Source organism: Rana temporaria, chromosome 13, assembly GCF_905171775.1.
Source record: "Rana temporaria chromosome 13, aRanTem1.1, whole genome shotgun sequence".
In the NCBI taxonomy this organism is placed as follows: domain Eukaryota; kingdom Metazoa; phylum Chordata; class Amphibia; order Anura; family Ranidae; genus Rana; species Rana temporaria.
In genome coordinates, this window is record NC_053501.1 from 42,147,694 (window position 1) to 42,165,334 (window position 17,641).

The window sequence follows — 17,641 nt, forward strand, 5'->3', positions numbered from 1 at the left end:
CAATAGTGGCTAAAATTGTAAGATTATGCACCTGGCTGAAGCATTGAAGCTAAGTGATAGAAAATAATGAAGATTGATTGAATGGAAATTAAAGGCAGGACTTGACGCTTAAAGATTTGTTTAGTCCTGGAGGTTTAGTGGCATGTAACGTTAAAATCTATTTTGTTTTGTGTTGTAGGAGGATGCATTAAGGTGAAAAAAACACGAGGGTTTACAACCTCTAACCACTTCAGCCCCGGACCATATTGCTGCTCAATGACCAGGCCACTTTTTGCGATTCGGCACTGCGTCGCTTTAACTGACAATTGCGCGGTCGTGCAAAGTGGCTCCCAAACAAAATTGGCGTCCTTTTTTCCCCCCACAAATAGAGCTTTCTTTTGGTGGTATTTGATCACCTCAGCGTTTTTCTATTTTTGCACTATAAATAAAAATAGAGCGACAATTTTGAAAAAAATTCATATTTTTTACTTATTGCTATAATAAATATCCCCCAAAAATATACAAAACTATTTTTTTTCCCTCAGTTTAGGCCATTGATTGGTTTGCGCAAAAGTTATAGTGTTTACAAAATAGGGGATAGTTTTATGGCATTTTTATTATTTTTTTTTTTACTAGTAATGGCGGCGATCAGCGATTTTTATCGGTACTGCGACATTATGGCGGACACTTTTGACACATTTTTGGAACCATTGGCATTTTTATAGCGATCAGTGCTATAAAAATGCATTGATTACTATAAAAATGACACTGACAGGGAAGGGGTCAACACTAGGGGGTGAGGAAGGGGTTAAGTATGTTCCCTGGGTGTGTTCCAAATGAAGGGGGGGGTGGGACTGACTTGGGTAAATGACAGATCGCTGTTTATACATTGTATGAACAGGTGATAGGTCTTTTCCCCCCCGACAGGACCGGGAGCTGTGTGTTTACACACACAGCTCTCGGTTCTTGCTCTGTAACAAGCGATCGTGGGTGCCCGGCGGGGGGCGTGCGCACGCGCCACTATTGGTTGAAAGGCGAGATGACGTATAGCTACGTGATCTCGCACAGCCGTGCCGACCTGCCGCTGTATAACTGCAGCGGCTGGTCGGCAAGTAGTTAAGATCAGTGTCCATAAGACTTAATGACTGAAATAATAATGTTTAAATCATAATCGTTTAAATCATATACGGTAAAGTCCTCAGTGAAAAATAAAGACTGACATCAGTCCTTCACCATAAAACAACTCCACAGTGCCATGCCTCCACCAATAGTACCTTTCTATAGCGTGTTTCTACTATTGGTGGAGGCATGGCACATGGATCAAGCAGACAAATACTTTTGTCACACTTTCTTGTTCTGCACACTTGTTTTGGTCAGTAGTCACAAAATATGACAGCCAAGTCTCTAATATTCACAGGAGGAGGTCTGCAGTTGCAGTCTTGAATTTCTTTTATGACAGGTTCCCTCTTTTGGTTTCAAATGGTCATCTCTCATCTGCTTGTAAAAACAATGATGAATTCCCTTTCTTTTCCATATCTGCTCTGTTATTGTAGCAGATGAGGCTCTGGATTTTATTGTCAGATGTTAACTGCCATTTCAGTTTCTCCTGTATAAGAAATTGACTTGCTTCTAGAAGTCAATGATTCAAACTTGGCAGATATTGCTCATCAGAGTGGCTGATTAGGTAAACACAAGGCAATTGCAGCTACGGAATCCAAGAAAAAACTTGGCATGAGTAAGCAAATTGGCGTGTAGAAGTTTTTTTGGCCCCTGAATGTTGCTGTATTTGCACTGCGATTACCTAATAAAACATTTTATTAATTGCCCTTAGTGTTTACAGAAAATGGCAAAGAAGAACTTGGCAGAATCTTAGCCACCATTGTAATATACATTTTTGAAATAGAGGAGATATGAGCAGCTACTGTTTATTGTGAAGACTTATATTAGGGAGGCCGTTTAATATTAGAGGAACGAAACTGGGAAAAATTAAAGTTGTTTCCACGGTGATCAATCGGATCAATTGTTTAATTTTATGGGAAATTAAAAGGGTAAACCTAATAGGTCACTATAGGTAACCGTTGTGTTTGATTCCTATTATATACGTATGTAAATGTTCTCTCCATGCATGTGTTCCTTAGGGTGTCTGTCAAAGGCCCATTGAAGAATTCTTGCAAGTCAGGGTAACGCTTTCTCATGGTGGGGCATAATCTAGTGCTGGAAATGTTATTTTCCTGGGAAGTTTGTGTATTGATAAATTCAGCCATGCCCAGATTTTCATGCAATGGATACCATTGCATACTACTTGGTAAAATTTTCTTTTGGGATTAAAATGTGAGCGCCTAGAAAATGTGAGTTCCTTTGACTCTGAGGCCCTGTACACACGATCGGACAAAACCGATGAAAACGGACTGAAGTTCAGTTTCATCGGTCCAAACCGACCGTGTGTGGGCCCCATCGGTCAGTTATCCTTTGGTCCAAAAATGTAGAACCTGCTTTAAAATTCAACCGATGGACGCCTAACCGTCGGGCCGTTATCATCGGATGGACCAACCGTGTGTACGCGGCCTCAAGGTTGCACATATGTATATGTGTGTGTGTGTGTGTGTGTGTGTGTAACTCGAAAAATTTGAATATAATGCAACAGTTCATTTATTTCACTAATGCAACTTAAAAGGTGAAACCAATATATGAGATGGACTCATTACATGCAAAGCAAGATAGTCCAAGCCGTGATTTGTCACAATTGTAATGATTATAGCTTGCAGCTCAGGAAAACCCCAAATCCACAATCTCATAAAATTAGAATATTACATGCAATCACTAAAACAAGGATTGTACAAAGAACAATATCGGACCTCTGAAAAGTAGAAGCATGCCTATGTACTTGGTTTGGGCCCCTTTTGCAGCAATTACTGTCTCAATGCGGCGTGGCATGGAAGCTATCAGCCTGTGGCACTGCTGAGGTGTTATGGAAGACCAGGATGCTTCAATAGCGGCCTTCAGCTCTTCTGCATTGTTCGGTCTCGGGTCTCTCATCTTTCTCTTGGCAATGCCCCATAGATTCTCTATGGGGTTCAGGTCAGGCGAGTTTGCTGGCCAATCAAGCACAGTAATCCCACGGTCATTGAACCAGGTTTTGGTGCTTTTGGCAGTGTGGACAGGTTCCTGCTGGAAAATGAAAGGGTCACTAAAGGAAAAAAAATTTTTTGCTGAAATGACTGTTTACAGGGTATAGAGACATAAAAGTTAACTGATTTGCTTTTAAAAATGATTAAAAATAGATTAAATTCAATCATATAATGTACCTGCAGTTTCACTTTCGTTTTTAAACTGGTTTCTGTGAAGTAAAGAGACCCACAGAACAAAAACAAACAAATCCAGGGCAGTGTTTTGTTTTTAAAATGAATCTGATTGGTTATGAGGAGTTTTAGACACACAGCTTGGACCACAGTGAAAAGCTGCCATGAGATTTTTCATAAGGAAACAAAAGAGGAAAAACGGAGGGCGCACCGACCTAGTGTGATACTGATTGGTGGATTTTATTAAATAAATAAAAACAAATCATAATACTCACAAAAGGAGTGTTAAAAACAGGCCTTGAATCACAATGCAGCAAAGAACCAACACCATCGGCATAGCACGATATTGTTTCCATCCGTGACCGTGGCTAGGGTCACGGATCAAAACAATATCGTGCTATGCCGATGGTGATGGTTCTTTGCTGCATTGTGATTCAAGGCCTGTTTTTAACACTCCTTTTGTGAGTATTATGATTTGTTTTTATTTATTTAATAAAATCCACCAATCAGTATCACACTAGGTCGGTGCGCCCTCCGTTTTTCCTCTTTTGTTTCCTTTAGTTTTATGAATTCCAACGATTCGGAGGAGGGCTGCAAGACTTTGGAAGATACCTTTTTATTGAGTTGCTATTGAGTTTCACCTTTTCTTCAAACATCTTCCCAAAAAATACCGGAGCGCAGGAGATTTGTCTTTGTATTTTTCATAAGGAGCCAGACAAGCAGGAAGTGTGGAGATCAGAGCAGAATTACAGCTACTTCAATGAGGACATGAAACCAGTACTGCAGTAAGGTAAAGGAAGCTATTTAGCTAAAAAAAAAAAAAATCCTTTAGTGATCCTTTTAAGTCAGCGTCCCCATAGAGCTTGTCTGCAGAAGGAAGCATGAAGTGCTCCAAAATCCCCTGGTAGAAGGCTGAGTTGACCCTGGACTTGATGAAGCACAGTGGACCAACACCAGCAGATGATATGGCTCCAAATCAACAGAGACTGTGGAAACTTCACACTGGACTTCAAGCATCATGCAGTGTGTGCCTCTCCATTCTTCCTCCATACTCTGGGTCCTTGGTTTCCAAATGAGATGCAAAATTTGCTCTCGTCAGAAAAGAGGACTTTGGACCACTGAGCAACAGACCAGGTCTAGTTTTCTTTAGCCCAGGTAAAGACGCTTCTCATGTTTTTTTGTTTAATGTGCTTTGATACAGCACTTTGGGAACATCCAAATTCTTTTGCAATTACCTTTTGAGATTTTCCCTCCTTATGGAGGGTGTCAATGATGGTTTTCTGCACAACTGTTAGGTCAGCAGTCTTTCCCATGATTGTGATTCCTACTGAACCAGACTGTGAGACCATGTAAAGTCTCAGGAACCCTTTGCAGGTGTTATGGCTCAATTAGATAATCGGAGTGTGACACTTTGAGCCTAGAATATTGCACCTTTTCATAATATTCAAATTTTCTGAGATTGTGGATTTGGGGTTTTCATGAGCTGTAAGCCATAATCGTCACAATTATGAGAAATCACAGCTTGAACTATCTTGCTTTGCATGTAATAAGTCTATCTCGTATATCTGTTTCACCTTTTTAGTTGCATTAGTGAAATAAATGAACTTTTCCATGATATTCTAATTTTTCGAGTTTCGTGTGTGTGTGTGTGTATATATATATATATATATATATTAGGGCTGTTGAATATAATCGATGCAGCGATGCATCGCGATTCCACCCCCGGCGTTTCTGCATCGATGCGGTTGCTTTAAATAATCGATGCATGTTGATGACGTCATCGTCGCGTCCTGCCGCGCGGAGCCGAAGTTTTGCCGCCTTCCCCTGTGTCACACTCGGAGTCCTGAGGAGAGGAGACGGACACGTGCAGCGCCAGCACAGCGTAGCCCTCCCCCGGAGCCCCCCCCCCCCCAGAGCACTCAGACACTTAGCTTTCCTCCGAGTCCCCAGCCGAAGTAAGCGCCGTCTTTTTCCGCCTTCCGCCGACGTCATCCACAGCCGCCCTGTGTCACTTGCTTCACTGGCAGACACGTGAGAGGAGACAGAGTGACACCTGTTGTGAGTTCCGGTCCCAGTTCCCAGAGCTGTCCTCCTTACCATTACTATGCAGCGTGCACTGCAGGCTGCCTGGTACAGGGGGAGAACGTTGCCGACTCACAACTGGCTGCTGTGGGCAGCAGCTGCAGGACTGTGGGAGAGAGACCCCGAGCGAGACAGGCTGCACTTGTCCTCTGTCCTCCTCACAGGCAACAGGAGAGGAGACCTCCAGCAGTGAGTGCAGAACTGACTCGTCATCATCATCATCATCATCAGGTACACAACAGAGACACTGACTGTCACAGTAGTACTACTAGTACACTTATAACTGTAATCAAGGTATATAATATAATATATTATCATATCTTTGATGCACCATGTGGAGTGGACTGTAAAATTCAAATATGGCAAATGTATGACTGTAATAATAATTGTAAATAATAAATATTAATGATGGTGATTGGGTAAACTGAATTATTCTGTATTTCTAAACATTAAACTGAGTTTATGACCATACCATTGCCATTTAATTAATTATGGTTTATGTAGGTCTAGCTCTAATCTATTGTCCAATGTCTTACTGATTGATCAAAACTTCATTACTCACCTTGTTTTGTATGATTTAGCTCATCACTGCCCCACACATGCAATGCAGTGCATGTGTGGGGCAGTGATGAGCAAACCCATAAATCATACAAACAAGGTAAGTAATGAAGTTATGTGAATCAATCACTAAGAGAATGAATACATAAAACCATAATTAATTAAATGGCATATGTTGTTGTAGCTGTTTGTTCAATGCCAGTGTGCCACGAAGATTGGAGAAGGAGAGATAGAGATCACTTTACCAACCGTTTCACTTTCACTGAGTGACCACGGTGGCTAGCAGTAGCACAGATCACAGATAAGATGAGGGTGCATTGTTTTAACACGTAGCAACGGTGCATGGGGTAGAATAATCATCTCCTGAATCATGTCTGCAGTCTCTGACCATCTCCTGTAGCAGGTCTGCAGTCTCCGACCATCTCTTGTAGCATGTCTGCAGTCTCTGACCATCTCTTGTAGCATGTCTGCAGTCTCTGACCATCTCTTGTAGCATGTCTGCAGTCTCTGACCATCTCCTGTACTATGTCTGCAGTCTCTGACCATCTCTTGTAGCATGTCTGCAGTCTCTGACCATCTCCTGTAGCATGTCTGCAGTCTCTGACCATCTCCTGTACTATGTCTGCAGTCTCTGACCATCTCCTGTATTATGTCTGCAGTCTCTGACCATCTCCTGTATTATGTCTGCAGTCTCTGACCATCTCCTGTAGCATGTCTGCAGTCTCTGACCATCTCCTGTAGCATGTCTGCTGTGTTTAGACTTTGCTACATGCAGGAAGTGTTATTGTGTGTTTTTTTTTTTAAGAACAGATAGAAAAAAACATGGAGTACTTAATTTTTTTTTGATGAAAGCCATGCGCACTTGCGCTGCAATCGTGATGCATCGCGGAATCGAATCGAATCGTGGACTTGATAATCGTAATCGCATCGAATCGTGAGATCGGTGAAGATGCGCAGCCCTAATATATATATATATATATATATATATATATATATATATATATATATATATATTTATATATACACATTATTATTTATATATATATATATATATATATATATATATATATATATATATATATATATATATATATATATATATATATATATATATATATATATACACACACACACACACACACACACACACACACACACACACACACACACACACACACACACACACACACACACACACACACACACACACACACACACACACACACACACATTATTATATATATATATATACTATATCTCTGAAGGAAAAACAGGAGAGCATGTCCCTTTTTTTTCCCCCCCAGGCTTCACTAGACTAATTTTGTGCTGTCAGTCAAGTTAGTTTTACCCTCTGGTAAATGTTGTGGGACTCCATTGCAACAATTGCAACACAGGGTAAAACCTTGTGCAAGTCATGTCTAAATAGTGGGATGCTCTAAAACAGGGGTGTCAAACTCAATTTCATCGAGGGTCGCATCGGCATTACGATTGCCCTCAAAAGGGCCGGTAGTATCTGTAAGATTAGATGTCCAGCGCCTCCCCTTTTACATTGGATATTAAGAGCCACTCCACCATCAGAAGTTGAGTCCACCCCTCTTTCCTTAAGCTGCTGCTGGGAAGAAGCTGGATGCATTGCTTAAAAGCAGAAAGTATGGGTCTTGAGGAGGTTCAGAGGAGAGCGAGGGCCACGTGAACGGCCTGGAGGTCCGGATTCGGCCCGCGGGCTTGTTTGACACCTGTGCTCTAGGAAATAACTTTACAGCTTTTATTAACAGGCTATTTTTGCTTGCCTCCCAGAAATCTCTACCAGCGATCAAGGAAACAGGAGAAGCTCTGGTCGACATCAAGGTGTGCATGAGTTATCTGCTTGTGAACAGTTGGTGGTAGATTTGGTGAGGCACGATGACAGCTGGCCTTTCATGAGACTGGTTTCCAAAGCCCAGGTAATCTAAACAGACGTGTTGTCATCGCTATACATATACATACATACGTATCGCACTACCAGTTACCTCTTACCAGTTAGATTTTTTTTTTATTATTGCCGTCTTTTTTTCTTTTTCTTTTCTTTTTTTTTGTGTTTAGGATAGCTTTTTAATTAACAACAAAACCTGGGGAATGCCCAGGGAAAAACCAAGCCTCCTTACCTACCAGCCTGCAGAACAACCAATTGACCTGTCGAACAGTATGCGTTAAAAACAGGGGTTTTGTCTGCACGCATTTGCAAATGCATGCGTGAGCCACAGAGCCGCGCCAAGGCACCCTGTAATCTGTGGTCCTAACACTAAACAATGAGCATCCCCACAGTGGAGGCACGTGCATTCTAATGGATAGATAGGGGCAGGTGGACTGAAGGGGAGCCACCCCTCCTTAAAGGTACAGAAGCACACCAAACACCCAGCATATAGGACAATGGCTGCAAAGGTGTTGGTGCACTGCTGGACCAATATAAGCACCACAGCTTTTTAATTAGCATCTGAAATTGTCTTGATTTCTCAAAGAGAATATATTTTTTTTCTTTCTTTTCTTTTTTTTTAGGTTCCAGATTATTTTGACGTTATCCAGAAGCCCATTGCCTTAAATATAATCCGCGAGAAGGTGAACAAATGTGAATACAGTTCTGCAAGTAAGTAACGTGATGGATCAGTTAAATGTGTCTTGAATTAGTTCTTTAACCGCTTGCCGACCAGCAGCCATCGTTATACGGCGGCATGACGGCTCTCCTGTGCAAATCACCGTAGCTGTACGGCGGCTCGCACAGGCGTGATGGTGGGCGCGTGTCGCTCTCGCGCACGCTGCAGGAACGTGCCCACAGGTCGAACAGACTATGTCTGCCAGCGACTTGCGATCTCCTATTACAGAGGCAGTTCGGGGAACTGCTTTTGTAAACCAGGCGATTCCCCATTCTGATAGGTGACATGACAAATCTACTGTTCCCAATGATCTCTGCCATGTCCCTGGCAGCCTATCCCCCCTACAGTTAGGACACACATGAGGGAACACAGTTAACCCCTGGCGATCGGTGGTGCGGTGTGTCGTCTTAAACACTGCATCTCTGATCTAGGTCAAGAGCCTAAGATGTAGGCCCTTTACCACATGATCAGCTGTGTCCAATCACAGCTGATCACATGGTAATCGGGAAGTGCCGTTTATCAGCTTTCCTCCATTCGCACTGACATGATGCGGGTAGAGAAGAGCCGATCAGCGATGCCCCACCAGTAATGCCAATCGATGCTAACCTATACCCACTTGTGAAGCCAATGAGTGCTGTCTATCAGTGCCCATCATTGCTGCATATTGGTGCCTCCTCATCACTGAAGGATTAAACGTACTTATTTACAAAATGTTCTAACCGAAACAAAAACTATTTTTAATTTTTTTCCACATTTTTGGTCTTTTTTTTATTTGTAGTGCAAAAAATGTAAAACATGGTGGTGATTAAATGCCACCAAAAGAAGGCTCAATTTGTGTGGGGGGGGGGATAGAAATAAAATATTTTTTTGGGGGTACAGTGACGCGCAATTATCATTCAAATTGCAATGGCACTGAAAGCTGAAAATTGGCCTGAGCAGGGAGGGGGAAAAAGCCCCCTTAATTGAAGTGGTTAAAATTGAAAGGCTTGTACACACTATAAGAAAATAGTGCAAACATTTTCATTCAAAGAATTTTCGTATAGTGTACACCAGGGGTCTCCAAACTTTTTACTTCAAGGGCCACATTCTATATTTTACACATATTCGCGGGCCGGAAAAATAATTTATAAATAAATCCACAGTAGAAGAAGAATAGAATTTGACTTACTGCTGACAGCAGGACTGGATGGTGCTCCTATATTCTTTGCTGGCACCTAAACGCTGGAGCATCATGCAGCGGGGCGAAACTTCCAGCGTGTACGAGGCTTTACACCCGTGTCCCCATCCATCAGTGTCCCCATCACTCAGGCTATCCCCACAAATTGGTGTCCCCATTAGAGCCCCCCCATCATTCATCCGAGTCTCCCTGCACATTTGTGTCCCCATCACAGCCCACCCAACCTGCATATTTGTGTCTCCATCACAGCCCACCCCCACCTGCATATTTGTGTCCCCATCAGAGCCATCACCTCCCCTTCCGCATATTTGTGTCACCATTAGAGCCATCAGCCCCCCTCCTCACATAAAAAAAGCAAGGAGAGAGGCGCCTCTGGGTGTAGTAGATTAAAACAATTTAATTTATAAAAACATGATCGTTTCACTCACATTTGAGTAGTGTAAAATAAGCATGTAGAATTTCCTTTGGGAAGGTGAGCTGTCATCCGATGGTAAGTTCCTTCTCCAGTCAGTGGGAGCGCTGTGCGGGGGGGATGTCACTTCATTATGGAGCGATGAACGTCCTTTAGAATGGAGGATTTCCTCAACCCGAGGTGTGGAGCGCAGATGGAGAGCTGGCGAGGATGGATGACGTCACCGCTGTGCGACGCGTTTCCGAGTTTCAAAGCAGCGAGTGGATTGGCTGCTGCACTCCTTTGTCATGTTTTTATAAATTAAATTGTTTTAATCTACTACACCCAGAGGCGCCTCTCTCCTTGCTTTTTTTCCTAGAATTGCAACATGGTCTCTGTTCCCCTTTGATGGCAGCCCTGCAAGTGTATACCCACAACATACTAACCACAGACTGTTTGATTGGTTTATATTAACCATCTTTTATCCATCCCCCTTGTTCTCATATTTATATATGCTGTTCTGACACCTGAGATTTGTGTATCCTTTGCGCATTATTTACTTGTTTCTCCCCCTCCTCACATGTTTGTGTCCCCATAAGAGCCACCAGCACCCCCACATTTGTGTCCCCATCAGACCCCACAGATATTTGTGTACCTCAGTCATCACCCCCCCCCCCCCACATTTGTCCCCATCAGAGTCATCAGCCCCCCCCCCCCACATTTGTGTCCCCATCAGAGTCATCAGCTCCCACATATTTGTGTCCCCGTCGGAGCCATAAGAGTCCTCAACCCCCCCACATTTGTGTCCCCATAAGAGTCAGCCCCCCCCCCCCCACACAAGTGTATCAGCCCCCCTCCTTGCATGTGTCCAGCGCGTCTTCATCACTGGCTTTGCAGAGCTGCTGCACCTCCCAACTCCCGCCCCGCTGGTATTACACACTCGTTACTGGTTAACAGCGAGGCGGGAGGCGGCTACGGGTCTGCACTAAACACCTCATTGGCTGCTGGGATGCCCTGGTCCCAGCAGCCAAGAACACAGTGAGACGCCGGAAGGGATTGCGGGACCTGCGCTGCTTATTGCCTGGGGCGAATATGCAGCGCAGGTTCCACAACTAACAGGGGAACTAAGGATTCAAGCTGCGGGCCGGAAGAAATGGCCTGGCGGACCGGATGTGGCCCGCGGGCCGTAGTTTGGAGACCCCTGGTGTACACCCTTTGACAGCCTATGCCGAATTTGCCTTACTAAAATTTTCAAAGGGGCGAACTCCAAAATTTTTCTTGTACGGGAACAGAACGAATGATTTTTGGTTTTAATGTGTACCATTTTCGTACAAGAAAAATCAGAAAAGAAAGACTGTGCATGATCAGAAACAATAAACAACAAAAAAGCCTTTGTCGTACGAGAACATTTGTAAGAATTTTCGTACAAATTTCCTTTCATCGGTTCCGATTTGCTGGGAGACAGGCAGTGAAATCTACCAAAACCTTTATTTATTTTTTGCTGGCTTTTCGGTTGCTTCTCAGAACTGGTGCTAGTTATCCTATGACCACAATTTTCCAGGGTGTATCTAACTACTCTTGATTTTACATAACAAAGGATCATTTTTATTTTAGCCTTTAAAGTGTCTAGGTCTGTCTTCTGACATGTGATTTTGTATCTCTGCTTTCAGCTGAATTTATAGAAGATGTTCAGTTAATGTTCTCCAACTGCTTTGAATATAACCAACCCGCAAGCAATGAGGCCAATGCCGCACTCCGGTTGCAATCCTTTTTCGTCAACGAGGCTCAGAAACTGGGCTTAGAAGTTCCTATTAGCAAGCCGATTATTCCTCCTGAACCCACCAAAAAGTCGCACATCTGATGATCTCCGTTTTTGATCCGTGAGACTTTGTGGAGTCATGGTTTGCAGTTTCTGTTTTCAGAAAAATTATTTTCCTGCTGAACTGAATCACCAACCGCTACTCATCCGCGTAAAGCAATAAGTCCAGCCGTCTTCTAATGACCAAGCACTGATTTCCTACACCACATAGCACTCAGGGTGATTGATTGCAGCAAATAACTGCTAATTAGGGTCCAACCACGTATGTGTATTTTATATAAGTATATATACTGTATATGTATATCAGATTTACAACTGTTTAACTACTGTTGAGCTGCCTTTTTTTTTTTTTTCTTTCTTTCCTAAATTTAGTTGTTTTTTCTTGTGGATAGCTGGGAGAAAAATGTCTAGGCTAAAACTGACATTTCAGTTTTGGGTGGATGCAAGCAGGTTGAATCACCCCCACCAGATTATCATCTCTTTGGCACAGATTTTTCTACAGCAAAGTTTCTTTCATTCATGTGGGTTCTCATTTTGTTTTCTTTTTAATGACAAAGAATGCAGCAGCAGGCTTGAGATCTTTACTTGGCTTTACAAGAAGGGCTAGCTTCTTAAGTAACTTGAGAACCAGAGAGAGACCAGAGAAAATACCGTACCATTAAAAAAAAATATATAGTTGAGTCTACTTATCCCAAACACTACTTGAGTAAATTCATTGGGGTTTATTTTTGTGGGGTGAATTCAAGCGCAGAGTATTTTGACTATTCTAGATATTTATTTAGTATTCCAAGAAACTTGTGAATTTTTTTGGCTTGTATTTATGGAAATTTTGTACCTGAAGTTAAAGTATTTGTTAAGTAAAATGTTTTCCATGTCTTAAAAACAAAAAACAGTTTCTACTTTTTTTCATGAGGCTGAAAGCTTACTCAATTTCATCTTTCTTTTTTTTTTTTTCACTTTCAGTTACCTGTGTGAAAATAAATAAAAGTGTTACATAATTCTATTCAAAATGGGTGCTTGATTTAAGATATTTTTGTGGTTTGTTAAACATGTGATCCGCTTCTTGTAAACCCCTCAGACTAGAAGTACAGGCAGTATTAGGCGCCAATCGGGTGTGCACTGACAGGGTGGGGGAGCAGAGTTGAGCTCAGTCTGATGCTGCTCCTTCATTGTCCAGTCATAGGCTGTTGGCAGGGAAGTGACCTGTCTGTTTTGCTGGTAAGTGGTAAAGGCTGAAGATTAATACTTACCTATGCCTGATCTAGCGTTGTGCACGAGAGCAGCTGTTCTCCCAGATCTCTCCCTCCTTATTTGCTCAGACACAGCAGTGGCAGTCATTGGCAAAGGACACACAGAGCGGGACTCGGGTCTGAGTGCACACAAGTGCCTAGAGGCGATTCAGTTTGCATGTGTAGTGCTCTACAAGTCACTCATTCATTCATTCAAGTGCCCCTATACCAAGTGTCTTGCTATGCAGGCACTCAATGGGGGGGCGGAGGAGCCCAGACCGACAACTAAGCATCCGAGAAGGATAATTGGTGCTGCTCTGTGCAAAACCATTGCACAGGGCAGGTACATTTGACTTGTTTGTTTGAAAATGAAAAAATCCTATATTATCGCTTTAAGTTAAATGAAGCAAAAGAAAATACCTGGGGTATAGTGGAGCATTGGACCAGGGGTGTCAAGTGATAGAGAGAGAGACGGTTCTCAATGTAATCTCTGACTAGAGCAACTTTAAGTCTATACAGAGCTTCCTTGCTCCAGCTGCAGTTCCATCCTGCTATGCCTGGCACATGTTTTTTAGCCCTGTAAGTGTTTTTTTACAAATAAATAAATAAGACGTTATTATACTATCTTTTTGCTTTTTTATGTGGCTCAATGCATTGGAGCCTTATAACTGCAGCAACACTTAAGGGGCTTAAAACGGTCTTGTATCCAAGCTTATGAAGAGTTTTATTTCTGAATTTTTTTGATTGATGGGGTGTTTGAATTAACATTAATCACAGCCCGTGGTAGATTGATTGAGAGGAAAGGATCCGGATTAAAGTCCTCCTATATGCCTGATGGTCATTTATGGCCTTCTATGTCTGGTGAGTACATTTATTTGTCACCTCGGGTGAAGTACTTCTTGTTTATGCACACTTCACTTTAAAGTAAGCACGATGGTGGCTGTTAGACCCGAATTCAACACTGTTTTATATTAATACGGCCTGTGTATTGATCTGCTTAATATGGACATTTTTGTTTGTATTTAATCTTGACATGCACTGAATAGATTCAACTTGTTGCACCCTTTTTTCTTTATTCATTCCTTGCTCCAAATGACTGTAAGCACTGCAGGAACATGAAAGGAAAATGGTAAGCATATGCTTTGGAGGGTCCATTCAATTGAAGGGGTTGCCATATTGGCAAAGCACAGGTTCAGCTAAACACCAGTTAAATACATTTTTCATATTTGGTTGGCTATAAAAAGTCTACACACCCCTATTAAAATGTCAGGGTTCTGCGATATAAAAAATTAAAATATGAGACAAAGATAAATAATTTCAGAACGTGTTCCACCTTTAATGTAAAAAAACACAGAATTTCCAAGCTCAACTTAGCAACCAACCAAATTCACCTGTCGAACAGTGCGTTAAAAACAGGGGTTTAGTTGCACGCATTTGCAAATACATGTGTAAGCTGCAGGCCCCGTCAAGGCTCCCTGTGTACTGCAGACCCTTACTCTAAAATTTAAAGAGTCTCCTCAGTGGAAGCACATGTATGCTGATGGATAGATGAAGGGCAGATGACTGGAGGGAGCCCAACCCTCCTTAAAGGAGCAGGAGCACACTAAACACCCAGCATATTGCACAATGACAGCAAAGGTGCTAGTGCGTTGCCTGACCACAATGACAATACAAAAAATAACAGTTACTGCCCCTACCTATAACTGGCCTTCACAGCAAGGAGCACTGGAAGGGGCGAACGCATTTAAAAAAACACACAGAATTTCCAAGCTCAACTTACCAACCAATCAGCAACCAACTGAATTCACAGTGCGTTAAAAACAAGGGTTTAGTTGCACGCATTTGCAAATACATTCGTGAACCATAAACTGAAATCTTTTAGGTGGAGGGAACTAAAAACTAAAATAACATGGCTGCAGAAGCGTGCACACCCTTAAACTAATACTTTGTTGAAGCACCTTTTTGTTTTTTACTACAGCACTCAGTCTCTTTGGGTACGAGTCTATCAGCATGGCACATCTTGGACTTGGCAATATTTGCCCAATACTCTGCAAAAACACTCCAAATCTGTCAGATTGTGAGCCCTCTTCAGATCACCCCACATATTTTCGAATTTGGGTCTGGGCCATTCCAAAACGTTATACTTCTTCTGGTAAAGCCAGTCCTTTGTTGATTTGGATGTATGCTTTGGGTCGTTGTCATGCTGAAAGATGAAGTTCCTTTTTATTTATGTTCAGCTTCCTAGCAGAAGCCTGAAGGTTCTGTGCCAATATTGACTGGTATTTTGAACAGTTGATAATTCCCTCTACCTTGATTGAGGCCCCTGTTCAGCTGAAGAAAAACGGCCCCAAAGCATGATGCTGCATCTACCATAGTAAAAATTATAAATAATAAAAAATTATATAATAATACCCAAATAAAAATTTTTATTTGGGTATTATTATATAATTTTTTATTATTTATAATTTTTACTATAATTGCTTTTCTAGCTTGAACTGCCTTTATATGTTGATGCAGTTATATATTGTAAACTTGCAATGTAAATGTTTTGGTCTTAGGTGAGGTAGATGCGGATGACGTCTAAATATATTTTTTATATATTTTTTATATATTTTTAAATAATTGGTTGGTTTTAACCTGATTGCCCGACTGAATATTGTCCCTTAAGATTTAAGTATCTTCAGTCTTGTGTTTGTACACAAGATGGCGCTATTCTCAGGCTATTTTTAAATATACTATTTCGATTTTATTTTACCTTTGCCTGGCGTGTTGCTTTGCAAACACCAGATGGCGCTAGTCAATTGGCTCCTTTTGTGCTGCTATGGCAACCGTATTGTGTATATATAGTGTTGTGGGACGTCTGCGTTGATCCCCGCCCCATGCTGATGAAGTCCCGCCTACATTGGGATGTAACGCGTACGAGGGGGAGGAGCTACGACGACGTCATCCACGTTTGCCTCACAGAGACCTACACACGCTGTACACATTGATCCGGGCCTCTGAGCTGCGGTACAAGCTGCTATCTTTGCACTCGGACCAGAGTGCTTTACAATGTGAGTGGTTTTTAAACTTTTGTTGTGATTATTAAACCTTTTAAGCAGTGAACACTTAGAGTGTTTTTTACTCTTTCTCGGTCCATTGAATGATCTATGGGAGATTATTTGTTTATTGCTTGCTGGTTCCATCTGGTGGACGTTTTTGGAGTTGAACCCTGAAAGCTGCTTGCCATTTACTGTGTGGAGGATATAATATTTGCTTTTTGACCTAGCCACAGGTCGAATCGCTGAGGTGAGAGGCCATCCATTAGCCTTGGTGGAGGATTATCCTGTCCTATGGGTCACAGATCTGATGAAGATTTCTGCACTATATATCACCACTGTATATTTTTTGGAGCACCTTTATCACTTTGCACTTTATGGACTTTATGTATTTATTTTTTATTATGTATCTATTTTTGATTATTTGAATTTTTAGGCATATTCACAGGTGTGTACTGGCTCCTAAGTAACATGAGTTTGAATGTAATTGCTTAATTCTGAACAACGTGCACACTTGCGTAACCACATTATTTTTGTTTTTTTAGTTTTAACTCCCCCCTCAAAAGATTTCAATTTGTTGTTTAACTGAGTTGTACAGTTTAGAGGTCACATTTAAGAGTGGAAAAAGTTCTGAAAATTTTTATTTTTGTCATTTATTTACATCACAGAAACCTGACATTTTAGCAGGGGTGTGTAGACTTTGGTTGGAAGTGTATATCTGTCATGTTTTTGTACCAGTTGGGCAGATTCACCCATTTCTGACACATGTTCCCTCTTATAGCAAATAAAAAGAGAAAACTTCCTATGGAAGAGATGGGTACCTCCTGTGTATTAGCCAATGGATGGCACTGATCTCAACAGAGCCAATAATCGGCAAACAGTACTAGCACACCAAACTGGTCAATAACCACTTTTATTGTGGAAATCCATGCTGTAGGATGTCTCTGTGACAAATTAAATGCTCCTATTGAACAGTGGATGTGTTGGTGACTTTCACTGATTATCTACCCATTTTGACAGACATTCTTTGTATGGACTGACTTTGATTCCCCTGTTCAGTATAAAGGAAATCCTTTTATTTGCTTGCAATCTCTGGGAGGCAAGGAGGTTGCACAGGACACAGTACTTGACAAGATGCTATAGTGCCAGCAAAGCAAGTAAAACTAATTGTTAAGGCCAACAAGCAATGGACAGACAATCCCTAGTGGATAGAATCACACTGCCAGTGTGTCTTAATACTTGTATTTATGGTCTGGCGCTGCACAGGTGGCAGGAGAGGCATGTAACATGCATGTTGCAATATCTTTCTCAGGAGTCTGCTAACCTATAAGCTTTCCTCCTGGTTCAACTAAACCCTCCTTCTGTATAGCCACTCTACCATACAGGCCTGATGGAGTGCTGCAGAGATGGTTGTTCTTCTGGAAGGTTCTCCTCTCTCC

The 17,641-nt window shown here is 41.9% G+C and overlaps 1 protein-coding gene across 1 annotated transcript in view; it reads left to right on the forward strand.

Moving 5' to 3' along the window:
• The window catches only part of BAZ1A (bromodomain adjacent to zinc finger domain 1A), a 104,952-nt gene extending 91,164 nt beyond the window's left edge, over window positions 1-13,788 (forward strand). Inside the window, exons 26-28 of the mRNA XM_040332098.1 lie at window positions 7,716-7,861; window positions 8,454-8,541; window positions 11,787-13,788. Of these exons, the coding sequence (XP_040188032.1) occupies window positions 7,716-7,861; window positions 8,454-8,541; window positions 11,787-11,977 (425 nt within the window). The 3' untranslated portion in view covers window positions 11,978-13,788. The remainder of the gene's footprint in view (window positions 1-7,715; window positions 7,862-8,453; window positions 8,542-11,786) is intronic.
• The last annotated feature ends 3,853 nt before the right edge of the window (window positions 13,789-17,641 follow it).